Raw genomic sequence first — 25,912 nt, 5'->3', positions numbered from 1 at the left:
GAACATTCACAACGTAAAACGTCATCGTTTCCAGGTCCTTTACACTTCGAAATAAAACACTGGGAAAATCGCAGTGGGTTTCAAGGTGAAACAGAAAACAAAGTGAATGAAGAAATAATATTAAGCTGAAAACTTCTTCAAATTCAAGAGAAGGAAAGCTCATTCTTTCAATTTTGTCATGGTACTTGAAACCAAGAAACCCTAATCATATTCCCAAAAAGAAATTTCATAATTTTTTCGAAAATTTCCATCTTTTGTGACACTAATCGTTTTGGGTTTTTGCAGGATTATTTGAAAACAGTGGTTCCTTCTCAACTCCTCGCTGAACGTGGCTCTAATCTCGTCGTCATCAACCCAGGTAACTCCCTTTTTTTAACGATTTTCCTCCAAATTTGGAAATTACAGAACTCGGGTAATGGATTAATTTGCTTATTAATTTTGCTTAGGTTCTGCAAATATTAGAGTAGGGTTAGCTAAGCAAGACTCTCCTTTTAGCATTCCTCATTGCATTGCTCGTCGCAGCAACCAGTTACCCAAGTTAAATGTTCAAGATCAGGTTCCCCCCTCTTTTTCAACTATATCTCACCCCTTTTTTTTTTCACTTGTTTTTCATTTGGGATTTGTTTGGATGAAATTTTGGATTCTTCTTCTTCTTTTTTTTTTTCTTTCAGTTGCTTAATTCTCAAGTTACCACAGCGCAGCATATGGAGCGCGAAAAGGCATATGATGTGGTGAGTCATGAGTGTGTTCATGTTGGCTTTCATTTTTTTTTTTTAATGTTAACTTGTTTTATATAGTAATCCAAGTTGGAATTCAATGTTTGTTTGTTTGTTTGAAAGATTGCGTCGTTGTTGAAGATACCTTTCCTTGATGAAGAGGTTGCCAATAATTCTATTCCCCGAAAGGTAAGGATTTTAAGCTGAAGTTAAGTATGGCCACGAATGGTAGTTATCTATTGACTTATTGGAGCTTGTAGTGCTAAATCTCTTAAGCTAATAAGCAGATGGGACGTGTTGATGGGTATAATCCTCAGAATCCAAGGAAGGATGGAGCCTTCACTTGGACTGATACACATGCGAAGGACCTAGATTCATCAGTGCCACAAGGTGATTGGAAATTCCAATTTTTTTGCCTTGTGCCTAATTATCAAGTTTTACTTGTGTTTGAGTGGATCTATGAAGTATTGTGTTGCACCTTTATTGCTTCTTATTCTAGGCAGATTCTTTGGATATATGAGTTCAATTTCTCTAGTTTCACTTTGAGCTTCTTATACATGGATATTGGTTGTGCAGAAAGTTCATCGGATAAAAGTGTCATAGCTGAGTCCTTGGCTCAAAATGAAGGTACTGAATCGAAGGAACCTACTTTGGCTGAACGCAAGTTCAGGGAGGTCATATTTGGTGAGGAAGCACTAAGGATATCTCCCACTGAGCCATACTCCTTAAGGCGTCTTATTCGTAGAGGTCATCTAAATATTTCGCAACATTACCCCATGCAGCAGGTCCTGTCAATATTTTTGTCAACATTTGTATATTGAAGCAATATGCTTGTTATTTCTCCTTTTAGGGTCTAACAAATCACATCACTGTGATTAAATATTGAATTATCTTGATCCTGCTCAGTATGTTGTTTACACTGAGATAATACAACTTAAATATTGAGATAGTTGCATTGTTATTTAAAAACAGGACAATTAATCTACTCTCTTAAACTTACTTTATCATTTTGCAGGTCCTTGAAGATCTGCATGCTCTATGGGACTGGATTTTGTTAGAGAAATTGCATATCCCTCACCAAGAAAGGAGCTTATATTCTGCTATTCTTGTTGTTCCGGAGACATTTGATAATCGTGGTATGTAAAAATTGATTATTGTTTTCTAATTGTAGCAAGTCTCGTCCCTTTGATTCTGTACTATGTATTTGTGGTAAAAGTTCTAGATCCAGTTTATATGTGTGTAAGATCATTCCTCACTCTTACTATATGGAATGTTTTGTAACAATCAAATTTTATGGGTTTTGCAAGCAGAGATAAAGGAAATCTTATCTATTTTACTGCGAGATTTGCGCTTTAGCTCAGCAGTGGTACACCAGGTGAGAAGTTCATCTCATATTTTTTAGATGCAAATGTGGATCAAGTTACGATACCAGCATTACTTTTGTGTCTATGTCATATAATACTCAAATTTATAAGCAAAAAAACCTTCTTGATGACAGGTATCCTGTCTTGATATTGTATTTTTTCCGTCTTTCTGATTATCTCATTAGATCCTTTTTCCAGCTTTACCAGTAGAAACTAAGTAGAAAATCACTCATTCTGTAATATTTGCTTCAAATATGATTATCTCAGGAAGGCCTGGCAGCAGTTTTTGGGAATGGATTATCAACGGCGTGTGTTGTAAATTTGGGTGCTCAAGTATCATCAGTTATTTGCATTGAGGTAACTGATTCAAAATTCAAATAGATCTCTATTATAATTTGTGTACATTCATTCTTTTTCTTCTGTTGAAGGAAATACTCTACTCGCAAATTAGTCTTTTTCTATTTATTTCATGCTTGGTTCTATTATTTGTGGCATAACTGGGAAATGACTAATTTGAGTGTGTTGTGGTCTTACTCTATTAAGAACTCTTATTATGTGCAGGATGGAGTGGCTCTACCTAATACAGAGAAGACTTTACCATTTGGTGGAGAGGTTTGAATTCTCATCATTCTTTCTGCATCTCAGCTTTCTTCATGCAGAGGAAGAAGCTTCATTATTGAATGTTTGTCAATGAACGTTTCTTTTTGTTGGCTATTTTATCATTTGTATTTACTCTTCCAGGATATATCAAGATGTCTACTTTGGACCCAGAGGCACCATCAGACATGGCCACAAATTCGTACTGATATTTTGACAAAGCCTATAGATCTATTGATGCTGAACAGGTTAAAAGAGTCCTACTGTGAAATCAAGGTGAATCATTTGGCTCCTGGACCTGGTATTCTTAGGTTTATTTGCTGTGGAAATAATCTTATTGTACTTTCTCAATGCACTGTTGCACAGGAGGGTGAACTTGATGCTATTGCTGTAGTTCATTCTTATGAGGATGCCATGCCTGCAGGATCTCATAAGACGAGGCTAACTGCTCTGAATGTATGTTTTAACTTAGATATCATTTCCTTTCTTCTCTTGAAGGATTTACTATTGATGGTTCATTTTAAATAGGTTCCTCCTATGGGTTTGTTCTACCCAACGCTTTTGATTCCTGATTTATATCCTCCACCACCCCGTTCTTGGTTAGTAATACTTGTTCAAGTTTGGGAGTAGTTTTAAATTATTTCCTGTAGGGTTATTTTGATGGTGTGCTTCACCAGGTTTCATGACTATGAAGATATGCTGGAGGAAACATGGCATATTGAATTCCCAAGAAGGTCTGACATGCCAGACGGTCTTTATCCTGGCAATAATGTTGGTTTACAAATGTGGGATAACTATCCATTTGTCTCAATGAAACCTAAGAAAGAAGAGAAGGTTGGCCTAGCAGAAGCCATAACCAGCAGTATTCTTTCAACTGGTACGTTTGCACACTGCTAATTTTGCACATTCCAATAAGCTATAGTACCATTCAAATCTAACTTATTAGCTTTGTTCAATTGACAGGTCGCATAGACTTGCAAAGAAAATTGTTTTGTAGCATACAATTGGTGAGATTCTTAAGAAGGGTAGATCACAACATTATACTTTCATTTATTAAAAACTGTAACTTTTAACATTGTTTTGTGCTTCAGATTGGTGGAGTGGCTTTAACTGGTGGGCTAATTCCTGCCGTGGAAGAGAGGTTGGTATCTCTCCTTTCCCCCTTTGTTGTCCTCCTACTTTATGCAAATAGTAGTTAATATATGCATTAATTGCTAATCCAGCATTATAGCTAACTACGAGGATCATTGCCTGCAAAAGTTGTTGTATAAGGCTTCAATAGCACTTACATGGGTTAGGGCAAAGACCCTAGTTCTCTATAGGCAGTGTTGACTAAGAATGCATTAAGTGCATTCATTGACTGTCAAGAAATTGGTAATAATTCTTCTAGATTAGTGGGTAACTTGCAAGTTAATATTGAGATCCAATTTTTTCTGGTCTCCATAATGGTGAACATTTTCTTAGTGTTTTTTAAAGTGCTGTGCAATCATTTCACCAGACCATCGTTGTTTCTTCTTTTTTATATGTTTGCAGAGTCTTACATACCATTCCTTCAAATGAAGCAATTCATACTGTTGAGGTAAGTCTTGCCTAATTTTAATATTCGTTAAAATTTTGCTACATCTGTCTTCTGCACTAGATTGTGGCCACTTTAATATGGTTAGAATTCGAGTATATTTTCTAATCTTGATGTTTAGATGAACTTAATTTTAATATTCCTGTTCAGTGAGTTATGTTGCTCCGGACATATCAATTGGTGCAAAAGGAATATGTGGGGTCGAAAGACATTTAGATTTAACTCTTTGTATTGTAACTCAAAGAAAAAAAAAATTATTCTTTTATGTCTAACGTATCTCATGATCAGTTGAAGTTAGCTTTATACTTGAATTAGGTTCAAGGTTGTTGCGGCTTCCTTTCGCTTACGTATGGTTAGTTTTTTTTTTTTCAATTACGGATGATGGTTTTGGTATTCTTGTATCTCACCTGTGAAATAGGTTTTGCAATCAAGAACGAATCCAACATTTGTGTCCTGGAAAGGTGGAGCTGTAAGTCATCTTCCATCCTTTTTCTTCTTTAATGTTCGGGTTTCTTTTGTTTTTGGTACAATGCAAATGCATTTGTTCACTGAATTTGCTTATGCAATATCTTCATAAGGGTGAGGTTTTTTAATATTTACATCGATAAGTACAGGACCAGAATTACTGTATTTATATGTAACTAGCATAGAGATTAGATTAGCTGTTGTGTTAGCTTTATATGCTAGTTCCTTGTGTTGTGTTAGCTAGTCTAGACTCTAGATTAAGATTACTTGAAATGTTTGCTTATACCATGATGATTATTACAGATCCTTGGAGTCCTAGATTTTGGGCGGGATGCATGGGTACATCGAGAGGACTGGATCCGGAATGGGATTCATATCGGGAGTGGCAGGAAATACAAGGATTCTTATTTTCTTCAGGCACAGGCAATGTGTTACATAAATTCGTAGAAGCTGGTGGATAGGTGAAAACTTCTCTAAAACCAGTGGTCATCTACAAGGTTGAAGGTGATATTTCTCTTGGAAAGTAAACAAGGCATTAAGTTCCTAATCCACACACTGTAGCTGTCTAGAAACTACTGAGACATGCCAATGGTTCTTCATTTTGTAGTTTTCAGGAGCAAGTGACTAGTTGACTGCAGTTTGGGATTAGCAAAGCACTTGTCTATTAGAACACATACTGCTGCTCCATGGCGGGGTTCGTTTTTGTGTTAAGAAACTTGTATATTCATGGTAGTTTGCAGTCCAGAATCTTCAGCATAATCAATACAAACTAGAATGCGATGCATCATCAACTTTTTATAGCATGTATCACTAATTTTTATTGTTAATGGGGATAACTTTTGTTGTCCTGTTCCCCCAAAACCCCTTTCTTTCTCTTCATAGTTTTCAGCTGCCATGGCTGTTAATGAGATGGTAATATGAGTGACATAGCTTCATAATGCGAAAGCTCCCAGGTGGAGTAAAGAGCCCAATAGTAGAAAAGGGTCGGTCGGCTAAATATGCCACGACCACCCTCGTTTGGGTGCAATATTAAAATAGTTTATAAAAAAATATTAAAGGCAATAGTTTATAAAAAAATATTAAAGGCAACGCAAACTAGAGATCAACATCAATATTACATATTAAACAAATACAACACTTGTCACATTTAAGGGATGTGACTTATTATTTTGAAAATGAAACAACCCATACATTTTGTTTATTTGTTTCACAAATATGGTAACAAACCGGCAATCCTCAAACATAAATTGCAACCCCAATCATGTCCTTGCAGTCCAATCATCCATTTTGTTCCATTCTCATTGAACCTTGCGAACAATGTAATAGAAAAAAAAAAGTGCATCTATAAGATCATGAATATCGAAGCTAATGGGCATTGAAATCTCCCGTGGCAGCATTGGTTTTAAATATCATTGATGAACCATGATTCAAGCTGCTGCTCAATCCATACTAAAAAATAACATATAGGTTTTATATGGATAGAATCATTTTGTGATGGGCAATTTGGACTCGAAAAAAATCAAAGCTAAATCATGAAAATAGAAGTAACATATATATATATTGAAATAGAGAATTAGTGAAGCAACACATCATACCTTGCTTTTGATATTGATTGAAACGTTTGTTGTTCAACAGTCATGAGTGATAGCATCTGCTTGAGTCTTATAAAGTTCAACCGGTCTCGTAAAACCGAAGCTAGGAGGTCTCACACATTTCCAGTGGACAATATAATTACATGTAGGCTCTGCACATTCAAGAACCAAATCTTTACAGGGTTTACTGCATTTACAGCATACAATGTAACGATAAGGCTTCCATACGAAAGTGAGAGGATGTGGGTGGCCTTTTCCTTTGTCCATGCTTCTAGGCTTGATGAACATGTACGATACGAGTAACTCAGCCCAATTCAAAGGCCATAATAGAGATGAGTTTAGTTTCCCTCAAGGTCCAATTACGAGATCCAAATCCAAACAGATAAAGTCAAAACTCAACTTAGTGGTTCAAGACTTTATCACGAAAAAAATTCGAGAAGAAGAGTTGAAGTTTTAAGACAATAAATTCTGGAGTAATGATGAATTAGAAGAGATTAATTATGTTCGTGGGTCTAAACTCTCAATCTATGACGACAAACCCATGTGGAAAATGCTAACAAGCTTAAGCATTTCACTTCAATAACCCCAATTGATCTTACAAGCTTAGACGTTTCATATTGGGTTTAAGTTTTAGGCTTAATTTTTATTATATATGAGCACAATATTTTATTTATTAGCTCTTATATGTTAGCAAGAAAGTTTAGTTTAAAACTACTTTTTGTTTAGATTAGAATTCTAGTATACTTAGGAGTTTTATTTAGATTTATTTATCTAGCCTATATATAGGCCTTTGCATTGTACACAAGGAGACACTTCATTATTATTCTATTTCTCTTTTGAGTTAATAAATTCTCTCTGAGTTTTTCTTTTCAAGAATTTCTCTTGAGTTTCTTTTAGAAGAGTTTTAACAATCTTTTTAGATTGTGGTGATTATCTTCAAACTTTTTCTTACCAAGGTTTTTATATTGGAGGGGAAATTAGAGCCACTTGAAGGAGGTTGTGGATTCTTCGTGTTTCCAAGGCTTCTTAGGACTTCTACACGCCACGTTCTATCTTTCCATTTATCTTCTTTATTCACTTTCTTAATCTTTAATTTATTATTTGTTTAATTATTTTATCTAACTTGAATTTAATTTCGTTTCAGGTTGTGTCAAAAATCCAAGTTTCTTTCCGAACGTCTAGAGCTTTAAGTCAAATCCGCGACTTCGACAAACTTTACAATCCGCTTTCGCGTTCATCCTTCTCACCCTTTATCAATGTAGATTGCAAGAACACAGTTGGGATGAGCAGAAAACTCGCAAATTGCACAATGATAAAACCAGAGATTTGGATCTCTTTCTTTCTCACAGAGGTCACAGTAATGATATTTTGGATAATCATTACCTTCATGATAAGCGAGTGCTAGTGGATGTTCATGGCGCTTGTGTCGAGTTGTAAGTGGTAGCCTTGAGCAATCAAAATCCAAATTAAAATCGCAATGCTTACAACTAAATTGACTTCTCCAAGTTTCACCACAACCATTACACCTTCCATGCTGATTACGATTATAAAGGATAGGGTGCTGGTGTCCTGGATGTTTGGTCCTATAATCAATAACCGAGCATTGAAGACAAATATGAACATTAAATTTATTACATTTATAGGAAAACCCGCCACAATCATATTCGCAAATACTACATTTGAATAGGTAGCCGACGACAAGGATGTGGAGTTCTTGACAGCCATGAAACCACAGGTGTTTCTTCCTCGGTGATTTAGCACAAACTTTGTGAAGAAAGAAATTACACTGTAATGTACAACAGTAAAATGAATCCAAAATTAGCAACATGCAACCATCACAAGTTATATCATTCTCCACGACATTGTCACTTAATATTAGGTCATGTGCATGACTGAAGTGTTTTATTCTTGTCATTTCTCCACTTTCATTTTGTTCGATGACACAAGTGATGGGATTAACACCCAAATCATCATCATGATTCCCAGCTATGTCCTTTGCTTCAATTATATAGTAACGATCTCTGTATTTTGTTGCACATTTCACATGGGCAATGAAATTGCAGCGTAAGCAATAGTAACTCCCATAATCTATGTTCACTTCAACATCACAAAAGCTACAATCCCGAATTTTTGACTCGTTTTCTGAAATGAAATAGTTGTGGTATATAGGATGGTAATGTCGTCTGACTCCGATGATAAGTGGTATTGAAATACATTTTGTATGGATCATAAGGTTGCATGTAGAACATATGTAGGCAATATAATTTCCCTCGAGACCACATGCATTACAAACGAACGAAGGTTGTCCCTGAAACAAAGTGAATGGGTGTTGGTGATTTTTATCTTTCACAATAGGTGGTAGGAATGCACACTCAGTATGAAGAGAAAAGTTGCAAGTTGAACAACAATAGACAAACTTTTCATGTTGGGTTTCTTGACATGTCTTGCTAAGAAGATTTCCACTGTTCAATTGTAGAACAAGAGGATGTCTACGATGGGAGAGATGATTGATTTTAGTAGGTTGCTGGGCACATTTAATGTGAAGGGCAAACGAGCAAGCTGAACAACAATAAAGAAATCCCCTAGGCCGAGTTTCTCCACATATTTTGCAAGAGAAACGTTTAATGTTGAACTGCAGAACAAGAGGATGTTCTTTGTGAAATGGATGGTTGATTTCATGAGGTAGTTCAGCACATTTAATGTGCAGGTTGAACCCACAAGCAACAGAAAAGTATCTAGACTCTCCTAACGGTAACCAACACCCAAAACACTTAGCATTTTCAAGTTCTTTGTTACCTTCTTCTAGGAAGACGGATGGATCTTTCGTGGCTATGTGGTTAAGCTCTTGAAGCTTTTGTTCAGCAATGCTGAGGGTAAATAAAGCACATTTGATATGGAAGTCTAATCCACAAGAACAGTGATAAACAAAGAAGTCACATTTTTTATAGCAGAAATCACAATAACAGCTTCCAACGTATGGTGATTCTGGTAAAAGAACAAGAGGGTGATGGTGATGATAAGGATGATCAATCTTTGAAGGTGCCTCGGCGCATTTCTTGTGGAGAGAAAATTCACACTCCCCACAACTGAAACTTGGATCGGACACCACCTCTCCACACCTTGAGCATTTAGCTTTTTTCGTTTCATTGCTCTGCTCTTCATTGAACACCAATGGATGTATGTGCTCCAAGTTTTGAGACTCCATCTCCATATCCATGTTCTTCTTTTTCTCTTTGTTTCGACTCTCAGAAGTGATAACGTGCCAAAGATTAGCAGAAAATGATTTTGAAATTCAACACCAATGGCTTAAACTCATATAATAATAATCCAAATTTAAACTAATTTGCAAGTTTAGTATCAATTCTTACGATTATCAAACAAACAAACAAAATGAATAATCCAAATTTAAACTAATTTGCAAGTTTAGTATCTAAATGTTTGTGAAAAGGTAAAGCAACCAATATAATATTAAACTTTTGGAAAATGAATAATCTTAAAGCAAATGTGTTTGATTGAATTTTTAAAAATAATTTTAGAAAACAAAAACAAAAATATGTGATAATTAGAAAATAAAATATATATTTTTTACATTGTTATTACTAAAATTGTTTAGTAAAACTAAAATGATGAAAGTAAGGATTCAAACCCATGTAACTATATAAATATATATATTTTCAACAATTTTTAGATATTTAATTTGATACCCTAATTTAAATTCGTATAAATGTAGTTTTTTATTCGATTTCTTATGTTGATATTATAAAAAGGTAACACTATATTATAAAAAAATACCTTTTCATTTTTAAAATTTTACCAAAAAAAAAGTTACTTTCTATATAAATCCGTCTTAGTCGACGCTATCAGGTAAAGTTAAGCTCCATTTGGCAAGAGCATAAAGTAAAATTTTCTTGCCCTTTTTAACCCACCCTTTTGGCGCCTAAAACTTCCTAAAAAAAATTAACCGCGAATATCCCAACGCGGTAAAAAAGTTTCGCGCCAAACTTATTTTCAATACATACCAAAACCCTCCCAAATCCCCCCCTCCATTTTTTCATTTCCATTTCTCAGTTATTTCTTCTTCTTCTTCTTCTTCTTCTTCTTCTTCTGTGTTAAGTTAATCAGATATGAAAGCCATGGATATAGACACAGTAGAAGATAAGAAGATTCAAGAAATCCAATCATCCATGGATAGCAACGTTGTTTCCGTCGTTAAGTTGCTCCCTAAAGATCCTGATTCAAACCTTCATGCAAATACCGCTGGTCGAATTGTAACTGCGACCGGGTTTCGTGTTTCTACCCTGATAGGCTCAGGTGATCAGTTTGGAGAATCTGAACCAGTTCAGGCCATAGTAAAGGAGGAGCCTCTTTTGAGAGTGAAGGAAGAGCCTGATTTGGGGTTTGACAATGACGCTTCCATGAAAGAAGATAAGGTGATTAAAGTGAAAGAGGAGCCTCGTTTGGGGTTTGGGAATGGAGTTCGAGTGAAGGAAGAAATGGGTTTTAATCAGACAGAGGAAGCAGTAGCCCAGAAGGAAGCTTCATGGCCAATGGATACTTTTGAAGAGTTTCTCCTGTTACAAAACTCAAAGGTTCAATCTCTTAATGAGTCTCACAATACCCAGATAAAAAAAAAGGCCAGTGAAACTGCTGAGTTAAAATCTAACAATCAAAACCCTCCATGCGTGAAAAAGGAACCTGATTTTGAGTGTTCACAAAAACGGGTCGATGTAAAGAAAGAGGTTTCTCAAGAGAGGAAAGTGAATGGTGCTTTAGTAGAAGATGAGGATTTTCCTGAAGACCCAGATTGGTATTTAGTTGGAAGAACAATAGTTAATGCTGTTTCAACAACTAAAGGGAAGAACAAATTGTTGGACAATGAGATTGTTTACTTCACTTTCCCTTCTCCAGTAGCCAGTTACAAGCTTCAATCCATTGTTCGATTCTCCACTAAACGTTGTGGAGAGGTTAGTTTATTCAAGTTGAACTTAATTTGTACCTTATTCGATTAAAAAGAACGATGTTTATTTAGTCTTTTTTTTTTTTTGTTATTGAATAATAGATTGGTCGGCTTCCAATGGATTGGGCAAAATGGGTGAATCCTCTTGTATATTCTAACAAGGTTAAAGTTCTTGGTCGGTGTATAGCTGCTCCTACAACACTTAGTATCATGCAAGAAGTCATGTTATTTGTAAGGTAAAGCTTTGGTTTTTCTTTTGCTTATTGATTGCAAGATGTTGCTTTAAATAAAGGGGGATGATTAAATTTTCTTGTTTTGTTATGTTTGTCAGCTTTTACATTCACAGTTCAGTATTTACAATGGGTGATAAATCTTCCTTGATGTTTGATGCACCTTGGAACATGGAGTCTATGCTTAGTCCTTTGCTTAATCTATTTAGATACCTTAAAATAAAACCATATCAGAAGGTATCCCTCTATGATGATACTTTATAGTTCTTGCTATAATGTTGTTTTGTGGTTCTTATTTCATTTCTGTTGTTTTTGTTGCTCCATATCAGGCCGACTTCACTCCGGAAGAACTTAATTCTGGGAAACGTGTTCTCCATATCCAAGAAGTATGTGTAATTTCTCTGTAACTTTGAATGTTAGTTGTTAAAGCTTTAACTTCATAATGCAGTAGGTTTTGCTTGGATGTTCATGGATAATTAGTTGTCCTCTAGTGAGTTTTATGTATTGTTCATACTTCAAGTTATGCTGCAAATGGCATCCTTCACCATTGATTCAAGTTTCATTGCTCAACCAATGTACTGTGAGCCTTTAAGGTTGAGTAGTTATTATGTTGTTTTAGATACCAATGCATACCGATTAACCATAGTTGCACATTGGCTTTGTTCACTGGTGTTTGAGCTTGACAAACATGTAAAAAGTTGACAACTTTTGTTGATTATAGCAGGATGGTTACAGTGAAGTTACAGCGGCTTTGCCTGCAGCAAAACGAAGAAGGGGTTGTCAGGAGCAGAATAAAGATGAACAAGATATTTCAGAGGCATCTTTGAATAAGATTGTTGGCGCTGCAGACACATACGATTTGGAGGTAAGGGATTTCTTTAAGCATCTAGTTTGAGAATTTATTAACAAAGTCTTCTCTATGTTTCCTCATTCTTTTGCATACTTTTAGGAAATGGAGCCCCCACATACACTCATGTGCAAGTTGAGGCCGTATCAGAAGCAAGCTCTTTACTGGATGTCCGGGTGGGAGAAAGGAATTGATGCTGAGAAAGCTGCACAAACTCTTCATCCATGCTGGTCTGCATATCGCATATGCGATGAGTATGTATATTTGTTATAATAGTGAAATTTGATCAAGCATTTAGCCAATTAGTGAAGTAGTTTGGAACTTGACCACACATTCTTTCTAGCAGAAGGGCTTCCACAATCTATGTAAATGTCTTCTCTGGAGAAGCTACAATTCAATTTCCAAGTGCTAGGCAAATGGCAAGAGGAGGAGTCAGTATTTGTTCTCAGATTATATATATTTTCAAATTCTTTTTGATTGGGATGGTCTTGGCTATGATAGTATTTAAAAAAAAAATCTAAGTAGACAAGTATATTTGCAGATTCTAGCTGATGCAATGGGTCTCGGAAAGACTGTGATGACAATAGCTCTAATCCTTTCAAGACTTGGTAGAGGAAATCCTGATAATGAAAAGCCTGATTCAAGAAAAGCCAATGGTAGCATAACCACAAACAAGAAAAGAGACACTTACGGAAATGCCCCACGCAGAGCAAAGGGAGGCACTCTTATTATTTGTCCCATGGCATTGTTAAGCCAGTGGAAGGTGATTTCTCATTCCATTTTGCACTGAGAGATAAAGAGATGATAGGTTGACCTCTTTTATGTGGAATGTAATGAGTTCTAGTGAAATTCCCAGGATGAGCTTGAGACTCACTCAAGGCCTGAAACGATATCAATTTTTGTTCACTATGGTGGTGATAGAACCAATGATCCCAGGGTGATCTCAGAGCATGATGTGGTCTTAACAACATACGGGGTCTTAACTGCTGCTTATAAAAGTGTAAGAGAAAACTTAATTCTGTTTAGCTACTTTCCATGCTGAGCTGAGTTTTTGCTCCAAAATGTTTTGATGCATGTCTGAAATTCTAAGTTATCCTTCTTTGGACTGAATTATGTGGACATTCTGATATAGGATGCCGGGAACAGCATTTATCACAGCGTTGACTGGTATAGGGTGGTTTTAGATGAAGCCCATACGATTAAATCCTCAAAAACACTAGGAGCTCAAGCTTGCTTTGCATTGTCTGCGCATTGCCGTTGGTGTCTCACTGGAACCCCGCTTCAGGTTTGCCTTATTTATCATTGTCCATTTTCTTTCCCCTTCATGATAGCTATGTGCTTAATTTCCCTTACTCATTGTTTCCTGCAGAATAATTTGGAAGACCTCTACAGCCTTTTGTGCTTCTTGCACGTGGAACCATGGTGCAACTGGGCATGGTATAAACAAGTTCAAATAATTGTGTATCATCTAGTAAGTCCTATGTATTTCTCTGTTCATGATGTCATTTGTGATATATATAGGTGGAAGACAAAGATTCAAGGGCCTTATGAGAATGGTAATCCAACAGGACTGAAATGGATCAAAGCAATATTAAGGCTACTGATGTTGAGAAGAACAAAGGAAACAAAGGATAAAGAGGGAAGGCCTATTCTTGTTCTTCCTCCAACTGATATTCAAGTCATTGAGTGCGAGCAGTCAGAAGCTGAACGTGATTTCTATGATGCTTTATTCAAAAGATCTAAAGTATGTGTGCCTTATCATATATACAAGAGTTGCTTTTTGAGTTGAGTAAGTTGAGAAGAAAGCTAAAATATCTCTATTTGATTTAAACAGGTTCAGTTTGATCAATTTGTTGCACAAGGCAGGGTTCTTCACAATTATGCATCGATTCTCGAGTTATTACTACGACTAAGGCAGTGTTGCAACCATCCTTTTCTTGTAATGAGGTCAGAAATGCATTTCATGAACTTATTACTGGTGCAGAAACTTTAGTTTCTTTCCCTTCTAACCTTTCTTTAAATGTGCACAGTCGAGCTGATTCGCAGCAGTATTCGGACTTGAACAAACTAGCGAGAAGGTTCCTTGAAGCTCACCCTGGTTCGGTCACTTTGAATCAAAATGCCCCAACCAAGGCCTACATTGAAGAAGTTGTAGATGGTATCCGGAGGGGTGAAAACACAGAGTGTCCAATATGCATGGAATCTGCAGATGACCCTGTCCTCACACCATGCGCACATAGGATGTGCAGGGAATGTCTCCTTTCGAGTTGGCGAATACCAACACTTGGATCATGTCCAATCTGCAGAACACTACTGAAGAAAACTGATCTCATAACATGTCCAACTGAAAACAAGTTCCGAGTTGACATAGACAAAAACTGGAAGGAGTCATCAAAAGTTTCAAAGCTATTAGACTGCTTAGAACGAAGTCGCCGGTCAGGTTCTGGTGAAAAGAGCATTGTGTTCAGTCAATGGACTTCATTTTTAGATCTCTTAGAAATCCCATTAAAGAGGAAAGGAATTGGATTCTTACGGTTTGATGGGAAACTGGCTCAAAAACAAAGGGAAAGGGTTCTAAAAGAGTTCAATGACACAAGAGAGAAACTGGTAAGCCCTGCATTACAAGTTATATATATCATCGAATCCATTCTTTAATCTATTTCATGTTTGTAGGTATTGTTGATGTCTTTGAAAGCTGGTGGAGTTGGCCTGAATTTAACAGCAGCCTCTAATGTCTTCTTAATGGTATATATACATAACAAAAAGAGTCAAATTCTTATCGTTTTGGTCTTAATTTATGACAAAATCATCCTTGTAGGATCCTTGGTGGAACCCTGCAGTTGAAGAACAAGCAATCATGCGAATTCATCGAATTGGACAAAAGAGAACAGTTACTGTTAGAAGATTCATAGTTAAGGTGAGTTTCATTGTTTATGAAAATGACAAAGTTGACAACCATGATGGGATTTTTTCAAATCCCATAATTCAACAGTTTGTGTTGAAATTTACTAGTTTGATTAGGTCAATCTGCCGGATTCTTTTTCTCGAGTTACATTAGGAAACTTTGATATGTTCTTTTCTGGGTTATTATTTTTCATTAATGAACAATGATAAAATCCAGGAAACAGTGGAGGAAAGGATGCAACAAGTTCAAGCAAGGAAGGAGAAGATGATTGCAGGTGCTTTAACTGATGAAGAAGTTAGGTCAGCTAGGATTGAAGAGCTGAAAATGCTTTTCAGATGATTTTATAAATTAATCATTTTAATTTTTGTGAATGGTGTATGTAATTCAGATAGAAACTAAAATGGTAAAATTCCTTAAGGGGGCTTCTCCATAGTCCTTTGGAAGCCCTTTTTTGTAAATTTTGGTTATTATCAATGGCAATGATTCTCTCTTTTTATATTATTAGCATGCTTTTCTCAATCCATTTAAAAAAAAAAAAAAGAAGAAGAGAGAATCTTAATAAATTCTTTTGACTATTCAAAATCAAACATTCAACAGTGTCCCTTTGACAGTACTGAATTTTTCCAATCAAAGTATCAAATTAATTTTCTTAATACAAAAAAAGAGAGAGAGAGAGAAAAGAAAAGAAGAAAATAAAGAAAGAAAGCTACAGAAAATCTTATTATAAATAAATGTTCTTTGAATATTCTGAAATAGCGGTCATACCCTTGACTAAATTTAGATTACAAATTTTTATATATTTAGATTTTGATTTATTTTAATTAAATAAAATATATAAAATTGTTGAGGGTGATTCATTAAAAGAAATCTTTGAAGAGTCATTAGACTCCTAATAACCCTAATAATATTAATATATTGTAGGTGTGGAAGATTAATAGTTAAATTAATCAGGTAATTTAATAAAATAATTTAATCAAGTAATTGATCTTATGTATAGGAAAAATTCAAATCATCAATCTAAAACATAAAACTAAAATATTTTTATCGAAAGAATTAACTCTCTAACGAAAACTATTTTTATTAATGAAGTAATAATATAAATTTAACATTTTAACAATATCATATTTTATCAAACCTATAAAAATAAAAAATCGATTTATGAATTAACTCAATCCATTCACCCAAGAAATATGACTGTAATTAGTTGTAATACGTGGAATAAAACAAAACCTACAATGACACGTTGAGAAAAAAACAACAAATGTGGGCCATACACGTGTCAGATCAGGTAAGGTTTGGAATTGACCACGTAACTGATGTCCTAGCCGTTGGATTGACTACAAAAATTATAAAATCATGATTGTGAAATTATTTTTGGTTGTAACGTTTATTTGAAGCATTATTGGTATATGGCCACTTGGGCGTTAGCAATGGCGCTTGGGGTGGTCCAAATCAAGTGGCGCGTGGAGAACACTAACCTTAACCTCCCACGGTTTTTAGTTGCGAGGTGTGGGGTCGGCTTAATCTGAAGTCGACAAGCCGTTTTTTTTTGTTATTTGGAATGGAAATTTTTGACCGTGATTATGACTGATGAATGATGATTATCTGTTGCCCTTTCGGTTTGGGAAGTGACTGGCTGGCTGGCTAGCTAGCTAGCTGGCTGGCTTCATATTATTTTCTTGTGTCTCAGCTGAGTCTAGCTTGCCGGTTAAAATATAAGATTAATGGATTTGTATTTTCTATACCATGGTATATTTATTTTTATTCATTTTGATATTTAAATTTCGTAATATGTTTATTTTAATCTTTCAATTTGGAATAACGTAATATTTGAATGTTGTATCACATCATTTCATAAAATTTAAAATAATATTTTTATTTTATGTTTAAGTGATAATATTGTATAATTAAATTTTGATTAAATTTCTGAAAGAAAAAGAATTGGTAAAAAAAAAAAAAAGAGATGAAAAAAACAGCTTTACTTTCCAAATTCAATCGAGCCAAAAAAAAGCTCAGTCAAAGTCAAAGAAAGATGAGCCAAGCCCAAAGCCATTTGTAAAGTGTAAATTGCCAGCTAAGCTTATCCTTTTCACGTGCGTTCCACTTGACCACCCCTCCTTCCTATATAAATACCCTTAAAGCAAACGCAGCATATGAAATCTCTCAAATTTTCTCTCATTTTATAAAGAAAAAACCCTAATCTCATCATCAATGTCAACTACGCCGAACAAAATCACCTCCACCAACGGTGGCGATAGGCGGCAGCCTAGTCGACTTCAACGTCGTGCTCCTGCTTCCTTACAGATCAGTCCGGTTTCTAGCTGGAACATTGCAATACCTCTCTTGTCACCGCTCGCTTGTTCGCCTCCTTCGATTGATCGGAGGACCACCGAGAGAACAGAAGAGCCACCGCCTCGTCAAGAACAACAGCAGAGGCAAAGCCAGAAAACTGAGCCTGAGAAGCTTGTGTTCAAGATGTGGCAGCATCCAGCGGCACCGTTTTGTTATGAACCGGCATCGTTAGTACCGTCGTTCGTGCCGGTTTAGATATATATGAAGATGAAAAAAAAAAAGTAGTTAGATCTAACGGCGTGGTACTGTTGAGAACCTTTTTCTTCATCGTGCTCGTCACCATTTTTGTATAAAATTACTGAAATATCTAATCTGTTCATATTATCATACTTTTTTTAAACAAAGGATTCGATTTGAAACAGTGTTCTTACATTTCCTTTTAATTTTATTTAATTATTTTAAATCCTGTTTGGGGAGTGAGAAAATGAGGGAAAATGAAGGAAAGCGAAAGATAACAAACGAGTAAGGGACTATTCGTTTTAAATCAAAGGAGAGAGGGTCAAATAGCCATGGATTAGGTGCCGACTTGTTTTGTTTTTTTCCTTTTTCCTTTTGAGGTTTATTATTAGATCTGGTTTGAATGGTCGTCAGCATAGAAGAAAGACATGGGCAACATTGATATAAACAATCATATAGATTCGGAAAATGATATTTTAAGAATCAATATTTCAATTATTAATATTTTTGACTTGATTTTGGAACTTGTAATCATTTATTTATTAATTTGTTTGTATCAATGTATGGTTTCACTCTGCATCAGTAATTTATTGGATAGTTCTTCTTCATGATTAATTTTTTTCCCTGATGTACAAAACATCAGTTCAAAATATCTTATTTTAAAAAAATTAAATTGTGTGTAATATGTTAATAATCTTAATTAGAAAAATAAATATTATATATTTTTATTTAATTATTTTAATATTTTATATTTGTTGAGATTTTCTCTCATATATTCGTTGTCATCATTATCAGTTAATATTTAATCGAGTATAAATATTATGTAATTTTGTTAAAATTAATATAAATAATTTATAATAAATATTAAGTTTTGATTAAATATTTTTATAAAAAAGAGAGAAAAATAATTATATTTTCTAAAATTAAAATGATATTATTATTGCATAAAATAATTTTAAAATTGAAATGAAGAGGAATCCCGGATTCATTGAAAATATATAAAGTTTAGGTAAGGCCTACAAAGACCACAGCACATGGGGTTTGGGGGTATTTTGGGAAAATCCAGCTTGCAGCATTGATTTGTCAGAATCATAACTAAAATCTCTTCCACAGATCACAACCAAAATGGACCCCTATTTCAGCGCTTTGATTATAACCCTTCACCACCTAATCTCTCACCCACAGATAATGGGATACTTTACAGCCCTGAATCTCAATTTTAGGCACTTCAAATCACATTGTTATTAACAGTTTCATGGTCTAGAAGTAACTCGGCTCAACAACTATTGCAATGTGATTATAAGAAGTGATAGCATGTGTGCAATTTAGTGGATACCCATCCATGACTCTTGTTCGAAAGATAAAAGGAGTATGCAGGCAAATTCCAGAAGAAAATATGATAGCTAATTGGTTAGTTCGATCTTGTTCTAGTGTTGATGATGAACTGATTTTCTACTATTTCATGTTAAGAGACTACTAGAAGATAAATTAGAAAATAATGTTGAAATATACCTTGTTCAATAGTTGTATCCATTGCATTCACTCAAATTATCCTGCTTTGTCAATTCAGCTGCTGAAATCAATTTCAGGATCCTTTCTTAGTTTAAAATGTGTTTGAAACACCCTAATTTCAATAGATGTTTAACATAGATATTAAAATTGTATCAAATATGTTTATGATATCAATATAAATTTAAAATTTTGTTAAAATTGATTGTATTTGTAAATGATTAGTCTTTTATATATTTTATATAATTTTTCTTTTATTAAAATTTCAAGTTTAGATAATATAATATGTTTTTTTAATATTTACATATTATTGTATTATTATATGTTTAGTTTTATATTATATAAATTACGTCATATATAAAAATAAAATAAATTACAAAAGGAATAAATAGATTGCACCAACCTTGAGCTATTAAATTTAAGTCAGCCTCATATTTTAAATGATATTTTTTCTTAAGCTCATTTTTAATTATCATACTTTTATTCATACCTTCTCTCATACTTCGGATAGATAATTTAACCATGAATTGACTCACTGGATACTAAATGAAAGATGAAGGGCAGGGACAACAAGAAATTACACAAAAGCAGAAATAAGAGCATGAGAATTTACACAAACCATTTCATGAGCTTGCAGTCTAAATGTTTGTCTTAGTTCTACCAAACCTGACAAAACAAGGGAATCATATATATATATATATACTAATTTTTGAAAATTTCCATGTAAATTTGAGTTCAAACATTGAATCAAATGAAATCTCAGGATACCAAAAATTACCAGCATTGTTCTGATAATCCAATGGCTTTTGTTTCAACCAAGGTTGATGCAGTCCTTGCTTCTGAAAATAACACAAATAGCATAGTCAGGGGCACAGAAAAAAAGGAATACCTATGTTACTCGGGCTTGGGTATCAACGTCGAAAACGTGTATTTAAAGGGTCGTATCCCTATTTTCATAATTAAATATATATTAGATATACGTGTTAAATATAGTTAAAAAGAAGTAAAGAATGGACCTTTGCAGGATTTTGTAGCTTATTTTTTTTTGGTATTGTTCCTTCAAAACCTTCAAATGAAAACATGAATATGTATATATAAAAAATTAACAATTAATTCTCAAAAAAAAAAAAACAAATTTGGCTCATTGATTGAGTACCATACCAGCATTTCCAAGCCATGGTCTACTTGGTCGTTGCTCCTACATAAAGCAAAATACCACAATCAAGCTCATACATACATACATACGTACATATATTACATTAAATTACCTTGGAAGAGCCTAGTTTTCTAAGCTTCCTATATGCAGCTGATTTAGACATTCTTCCATTGCCATCTTGATAGCCTGGGAGGCAATGGAACTGCATAGGTTGTAAGGGAATTGATGTAGTTGTCTGCAAACTTGCCTGAAAACCCAACTCCATCAATCAACGCATCGAAATTAAACAATGCGAAGGAAAATGATTCAAAAAATCAACATAAGAAAAACATGAATGATTTCAGCAACTGTATGCATATAAAATGATTTACATGCATACCAGCTGAGGGTTCTTTTCGTACGGTAGTTTACGATCACTTAGAGGTGCTTCGATGCTTGCTGGAGGTAACTTTCCGGCCAGACAACCTAGTTTAACCTTTTTATTCTTCATTTTCAACTTCCATAGCTGGTATGTAAGAGATTGAAACATCAAGCGACAGATCATATACACTGAAATTTTGGCAACAAATTAGAGTTACCTGTAGGAATTGAAGATGAACTGAATCATCACCATAATGTTCAAGGAAAGCTTGGCGAGTTTTGTTTGCCACTTCCTCCATTACATCCTGGTACAATGTTCTGTCTCCATTGTCATATTTCTTCTTTTTCTGAACAATAAAAGTAAACCAATGCATGTTTAAAAGTGTTTATGTTTTTATTACTAGGTTTAAATGAAAACAAGCAATACCATTGCAGGGGACTGTAGCCTATGTTTTTGCTTTGCTTCTTCATTACCTGAGAAACAAACAACTGTCGCAAGGGTCATTTTTTTATAATTGATCACAATTGAGTCATGTTCGAGACTGTAATTTAAATCGCCGATCTCAATTTACCGGAATTTGATTGATCGTTCGAAGGTTTTTGGTTCAGCCATGGTCGACGTTCTTGTTGCTGCAAAAATAAAATAAAATGTTGCAGTAAATAATGTCACTATTAATTTTAAAAAAAAAAATAAAAGGGATAACAAAGTAAGCTACAATTTTTCTGGGTTTAAGTTTTTTAGTTGATTTATGATTTGTTCCATTTTCATCATTCAAGCATTGAGCTCCTATGGGTTCTTCTGGCATAAAAATGGATGAACTTGCCTGCATTTATCAATGCATGAAATTTTCATATAAAAATCAACATAAATATGAAATAATAATTGTTAAAAAATTCAAGCTATGGGGAATGTAAGTACCGATGGGAAATCTGTATGAAATAAATCATCACAAAATAAATTATTAATAAGAGCTTCATAGGTGGTGGTGTTGGTTACTTCCTCCATTAGCAAATTTTCAGCTGTTTCATTTATGATATTCACAAAAATAATTGAAGCTAAATTTGATTATTTAATTTGGAGATTTTGGGATTTTTTTTTTAATTTTATTTTATGTTTGCCATTGGAGGAATATAGTACCACTTTCATTGTTGATACATGTCCAGCTGTGGGTGAAATATTTTTGGTCACAACTATTGTGCCTTGGTACTATCATCAACGGAAAAATTAGATAAAAAAGTTTTATTTTCATTTTTTTTATAAATTAAAGATGAAGAATATTTATTTGTTGGGAAATGGAAAAGTTTGATTACTTTAGAAACTTTGACATATATTATATGGGTTTAATTGTTTGATGAAAAATAATTTTGGAAAATAAAATTATATTTTGATGCTTGATCATTGCCCAATATATAATTGGGCTGGGAGTATGGGACTTGGGTTTGTTTTTCCTTTTGGGCTTTATGTACTTTTCTAGTCATATCAATGTTGCTTCATATATATATTTATATAAATTTACATTAAATAGATCATAAAATATAATGATTTTATTGTTAATATATTAATTATGTAAATAATTACATAAGTGTGTAAATTTATTTTAATTTATACATTATTTAAATGGATCTTTCATATTTATATTAATTAAGTAGTTAATTGAATTGCCGATTTAAATAAAAGATTAAATCAATCTATCAATTGATTTTAATGGTTAATATGATTAAAAAGAAAATTATTAATGAAAGAGCTTAATTAATTTTTTTCATAAAGATAAGTACTCAATGGTTTAATTATTTTTTATAAATTGTATGTATCAAATATAAGTTAATGAAATAATGTTATTAAAAAGCTAATTTTTATTTTATTTTAAATGCATAATTTTCTCTCTTCTTTACGTGGAATATAGTAAAAGTATAATTTCAAATGTAAAAGTTTACATGTATTTATAATGTCAAACTATTGTTTCTTTGATTTGGGATTGGACACTTCTACTCTGTAAGTATTTCAAAAAGAGATTTCTTCAATCAAATGTATCAATGGCAGAAGCCTCAACCATTAACTTTAAAATTTACCATCAAATAATCCCTATTTGACTATAAATTATTTGGTTTAAAACTAGTAATTCAATGCACCACTGCAGTTAAGCCTCCATCATCATTTTAACGTATGTCCAAACCAAAGAACAAAAATGATAAATTGAAAATAGACATTAACTTTCAAAAATTCTTGTCACAGCAGTAGAATTGATTATGAACAAATTGAATCAATTTATAAGTGACAATAAGATTGATTTATCATATCATAAGACGAGATCAAAAAAAAAAAAAAAGTTGACAGTGCACAAATCTGCAATAAAGTCCTTACAGACTAATTCCATAAGAAATTGTGTTACTTTTTAAGGTATAATTGTTTCCAAGAAATCCTTGGATCATGATATTATAACAGCAGCTATCAAGCAAACAATCATTATCTCCCATTATCTTAAACAACTTGTATGCTTCAGATAATCCCTCTTTGCATAATCTACTAATCATTGTGTGGTATGTGTAAACGTCGAGTTTTAGACCACTGAGTGAGAGTTGACAAAACAATTCTTTTGCACCTTTGATATAGCCAGCTTTGCACCAGCCATCTATTAGAATTGTATAAGAGATGATATTGAGTTGCAACCCACTCTCGCATTTCTTGAAAAACTTTCATTGCGACTTTGATTTCACCATTTTTGCATAAATTATCCAACAAAATCGATTTCCCCTTACAGACATTGAATCCTCACTTAAAGCTTCTATTTGGGTAGAAATGGAATTAAAATAACGAGTAAAAGATAAGTGGAAACTAGAAAGATTCCTTCCACCATTAACAACCGGAGCAAGAAGTAATGAACGATATAGCTTAGCCATATCTTGCAATTAAGGGAAAAGAAGAGCTGAGCTTTGAAAAAAAACCCCACAAATGGCGGTGGTGGCGGAACTAGCAGAAGAATACTATACTCCGTTTAAAAGCTAAACCCTTAATTTGTGAGAGACCAAAATTTGAGCGAGAGTAGTGTGGGTATTACATTTAAGTAATCTCATCATTATCCGTGGGGTTTTGTTTGTTTCTTCTGCTAAATTTGCTTATTTAGCGAAATCAAGACACTGATCTATTTTATCGTCGAAATTAAATATTTATATTTGGATTTTAAGATATTATCCAGATTTTTTTTTTTTAATTTGAGGTGGAAGTGAAGGCAGCCATGGTAATGACGGCAGAAGAAGCGGAAGTATTATTTCTAAATTTTATAAGTTAATTTTTTTAAATTATGATTAAATTAATATAATATGTAAAGATTAAAGGCTAAATTTATTATTGTATTCATCTAAGGGTGAACATTCGATTGAATCGAATGAAAAAATTTTGAGTTGACGAGTCCTATTTTATCATACTAACTTGATTTGAAATTTTTTCAAACCGAATTGAGTGAAATTGTTTGAATTAACTTAAAAAATTAAACATATCAAATTAAAATATTGTTACAAAGATGACTAATCATATGTTAGAGCACATAACTTTGAAGCAAAATGTTGTATATTTGAAAAGTTCTTTAAAGCAAAATAATAAAAAATAAGATACTTTAGTATGATAAACTTAAATTATTAACTAACTTATTTAACTGTTAAAATTATTATTTTAGAAAATATAAATTTTAACTTTCTTCATATATTCTTTAGACTTTTTTGAAATTTTTATTTTTTAAAAATATAAATTTTGAAATTTTATAAATTTTAAAATTTTTAAATATCTGAAAATTATTTTAAATTAATTTTGTAATTTTGTTGAGAGATAGATCAATTTATGATTTTCAAAATTGATAAGGACTAAAGGAGTACTTACACCAATGTTATTTGAATTGTAATTTTTTTTTAATTTTTTAATTGAATCGAGTTTTGCTCACTCGTAGTAGACATGACACATCACGTGTCAAAATTTGGTAGTTTCGTCTATCACTCCAGCTTTTAGCAATAAAAAATAATGAAAATTTTAACTATAATGACCAATTTACTCTTTAATCTAACATGTAAGGACTAATTTATCTAATTTTTAATAAAAAGAACTAAATATAATTTAGCTTCTAATAAAAGAACTTCATGGTAGTTTTAGGGATAGAAAATTTATTCATCAACGAAAATTAAATACCATTGAATTTTGATTGATTGCTAAAATGGGGTCTACAAATTGATGAGTTTTGATTATTGTGGGACTCCAAATTCTTCAACGAATTCAATTTCGTTCAAAATAGTTCACTCAAAAACGACACCCTAATGCAACGACCCTCAAATAATAATTTAAGCAATTAATTTAGTCAAAAAAGACTAACTTAATAGATAATCCAATCTTTCAAAAGAAGAAGAAATAATAAAAAGAAGGACTAAAAAGCAAAACCATCTCCATCCATGAAAGTGACACTCACCGTATTAATTTTTTGTACCTAAATGAAAAGTTTTTAAATATTCCTTACATATAAGAAAAGAGAGTCCTAATCCAAATACAAACTTACAGGTGAAAAGAGAGAGTAGACGTAATGTATCTTCTCCACTAAATTTTGTTCTTTTCTTTGCTTTTGGTTAAAGAAAGGTCCCCCATTTTATTGCATTTTTGGTACAAGTGAAAGATTCACCTTTCAATTTCGTACATCTTAATTCAAGAGTACGTTAAGAGTTCGTAAATGTCACCTATTAAAGATGATCATATGAATAAATTGAATGAAAGTTATGACACGATTGAATTTAATTTCGAATTTTAAATTTCAATACTTTAAAGTTATCATACAATCCAAATTAATTTCGGGTTTTTCATGCAAATTTAATTGAACAGTAAATTTAATGATTCGAATTTGCAATTTTATGAAAGAAGAAAGAGTATAAGGACCACAAGTGTTACCAAGTTGAAATAATAGATAAAAGGCTATAAAGGTAAGGGACACAATGAAGAATAAAATAAAATTAGGTCTGAAAATATAAAAATTTATGTAATATGATGAACTATATATGATGGCTTGATGGTTAAGAATGTTTATAGCTCCAGATAGAATTTGGATTCGAATCGCATTTGTTGTTTAAATTTTGTCATGT

The 25,912-nt window shown here is 33.3% G+C and overlaps 4 protein-coding genes across 5 annotated transcripts; 3 read left to right on the top strand and 1 right to left on the bottom strand.

Annotated features, from left to right (window-relative positions):
• Positions 1–25: 25 nt before the first annotated feature.
• Positions 26–5,579, top strand: LOC108457391 (actin-related protein 9). Of its 2 annotated transcripts, XR_001867090.2 has the most exons (21): positions 26–181; positions 286–358; positions 447–556; positions 672–731; positions 840–905; positions 1,004–1,106; positions 1,293–1,501; positions 1,732–1,852; positions 2,027–2,091; positions 2,348–2,437; positions 2,642–2,692; positions 2,822–2,953; positions 3,044–3,133; positions 3,206–3,276; positions 3,355–3,554; positions 3,641–3,684; positions 3,769–3,818; positions 4,211–4,256; positions 4,672–4,722; positions 5,022–5,222; positions 5,326–5,579. XR_001867090.2 is itself a non-coding variant. In XM_017756424.2 (20 exons), exons 1-20 carry the CDS (start codon positions 179–181, stop codon positions 5,163–5,165), a joined length of 1,779 nt encoding a protein of 592 aa, XP_017611913.1. In that variant the 5' UTR covers positions 26–178; the 3' UTR covers positions 5,166–5,579. The 2 variants fall into 2 exon arrangements, 1 of the variants encoding a protein (XP_017611913.1); XM_017756424.2 differs by having other exon boundaries at positions 5,022–5,579.
• Positions 5,580–7,553: 1,974 nt separating this feature from the next.
• On the bottom strand, positions 7,554–9,527 carry LOC108455275 (uncharacterized). The gene has a single exon (XM_017753855.1). It carries the CDS (start codon positions 9,525–9,527, stop codon positions 7,554–7,556), a length of 1,974 nt encoding a protein of 657 aa, XP_017609344.1.
• An 802-nt stretch (positions 9,528–10,329) lies between these two features.
• Positions 10,330–15,745, top strand: LOC108455931 (DNA repair protein RAD5B). Its single transcript, XM_017754509.2, has 17 exons — positions 10,330–11,274; positions 11,370–11,503; positions 11,599–11,734; positions 11,827–11,883; positions 12,222–12,362; positions 12,447–12,598; positions 12,691–12,775; positions 12,886–13,107; positions 13,201–13,344; positions 13,477–13,629; positions 13,714–13,781; positions 13,866–14,088; positions 14,179–14,291; positions 14,375–14,951; positions 15,018–15,089; positions 15,163–15,261; positions 15,466–15,745. Exons 1-17 carry the CDS (start codon positions 10,435–10,437, stop codon positions 15,586–15,588), a joined length of 3,339 nt encoding a protein of 1,112 aa, XP_017609998.1. The 5' UTR covers positions 10,330–10,434; the 3' UTR covers positions 15,589–15,745.
• A 1,641-nt stretch (positions 15,746–17,386) lies between these two features.
• Positions 17,387–17,960, top strand: LOC108455912 (uncharacterized protein At4g14450, chloroplastic-like). Its single transcript, XM_017754489.2, has one exon. It carries the CDS (start codon positions 17,461–17,463, stop codon positions 17,794–17,796), a length of 336 nt encoding a protein of 111 aa, XP_017609978.1. The 5' UTR covers positions 17,387–17,460; the 3' UTR covers positions 17,797–17,960.
• The last annotated feature ends 7,952 nt before the right edge of the window (positions 17,961–25,912 follow it).

Source organism: Gossypium arboreum, chromosome 9, assembly GCF_025698485.1.
Source record: "Gossypium arboreum isolate Shixiya-1 chromosome 9, ASM2569848v2, whole genome shotgun sequence".
Lineage (NCBI taxonomy): Eukaryota > Viridiplantae > Streptophyta > Magnoliopsida > Malvales > Malvaceae > Gossypium > Gossypium arboreum.
The sequence above is the reverse complement of the archived record's forward strand: the minus strand, read 5'-3'. Positions and strand labels throughout refer to the sequence as shown.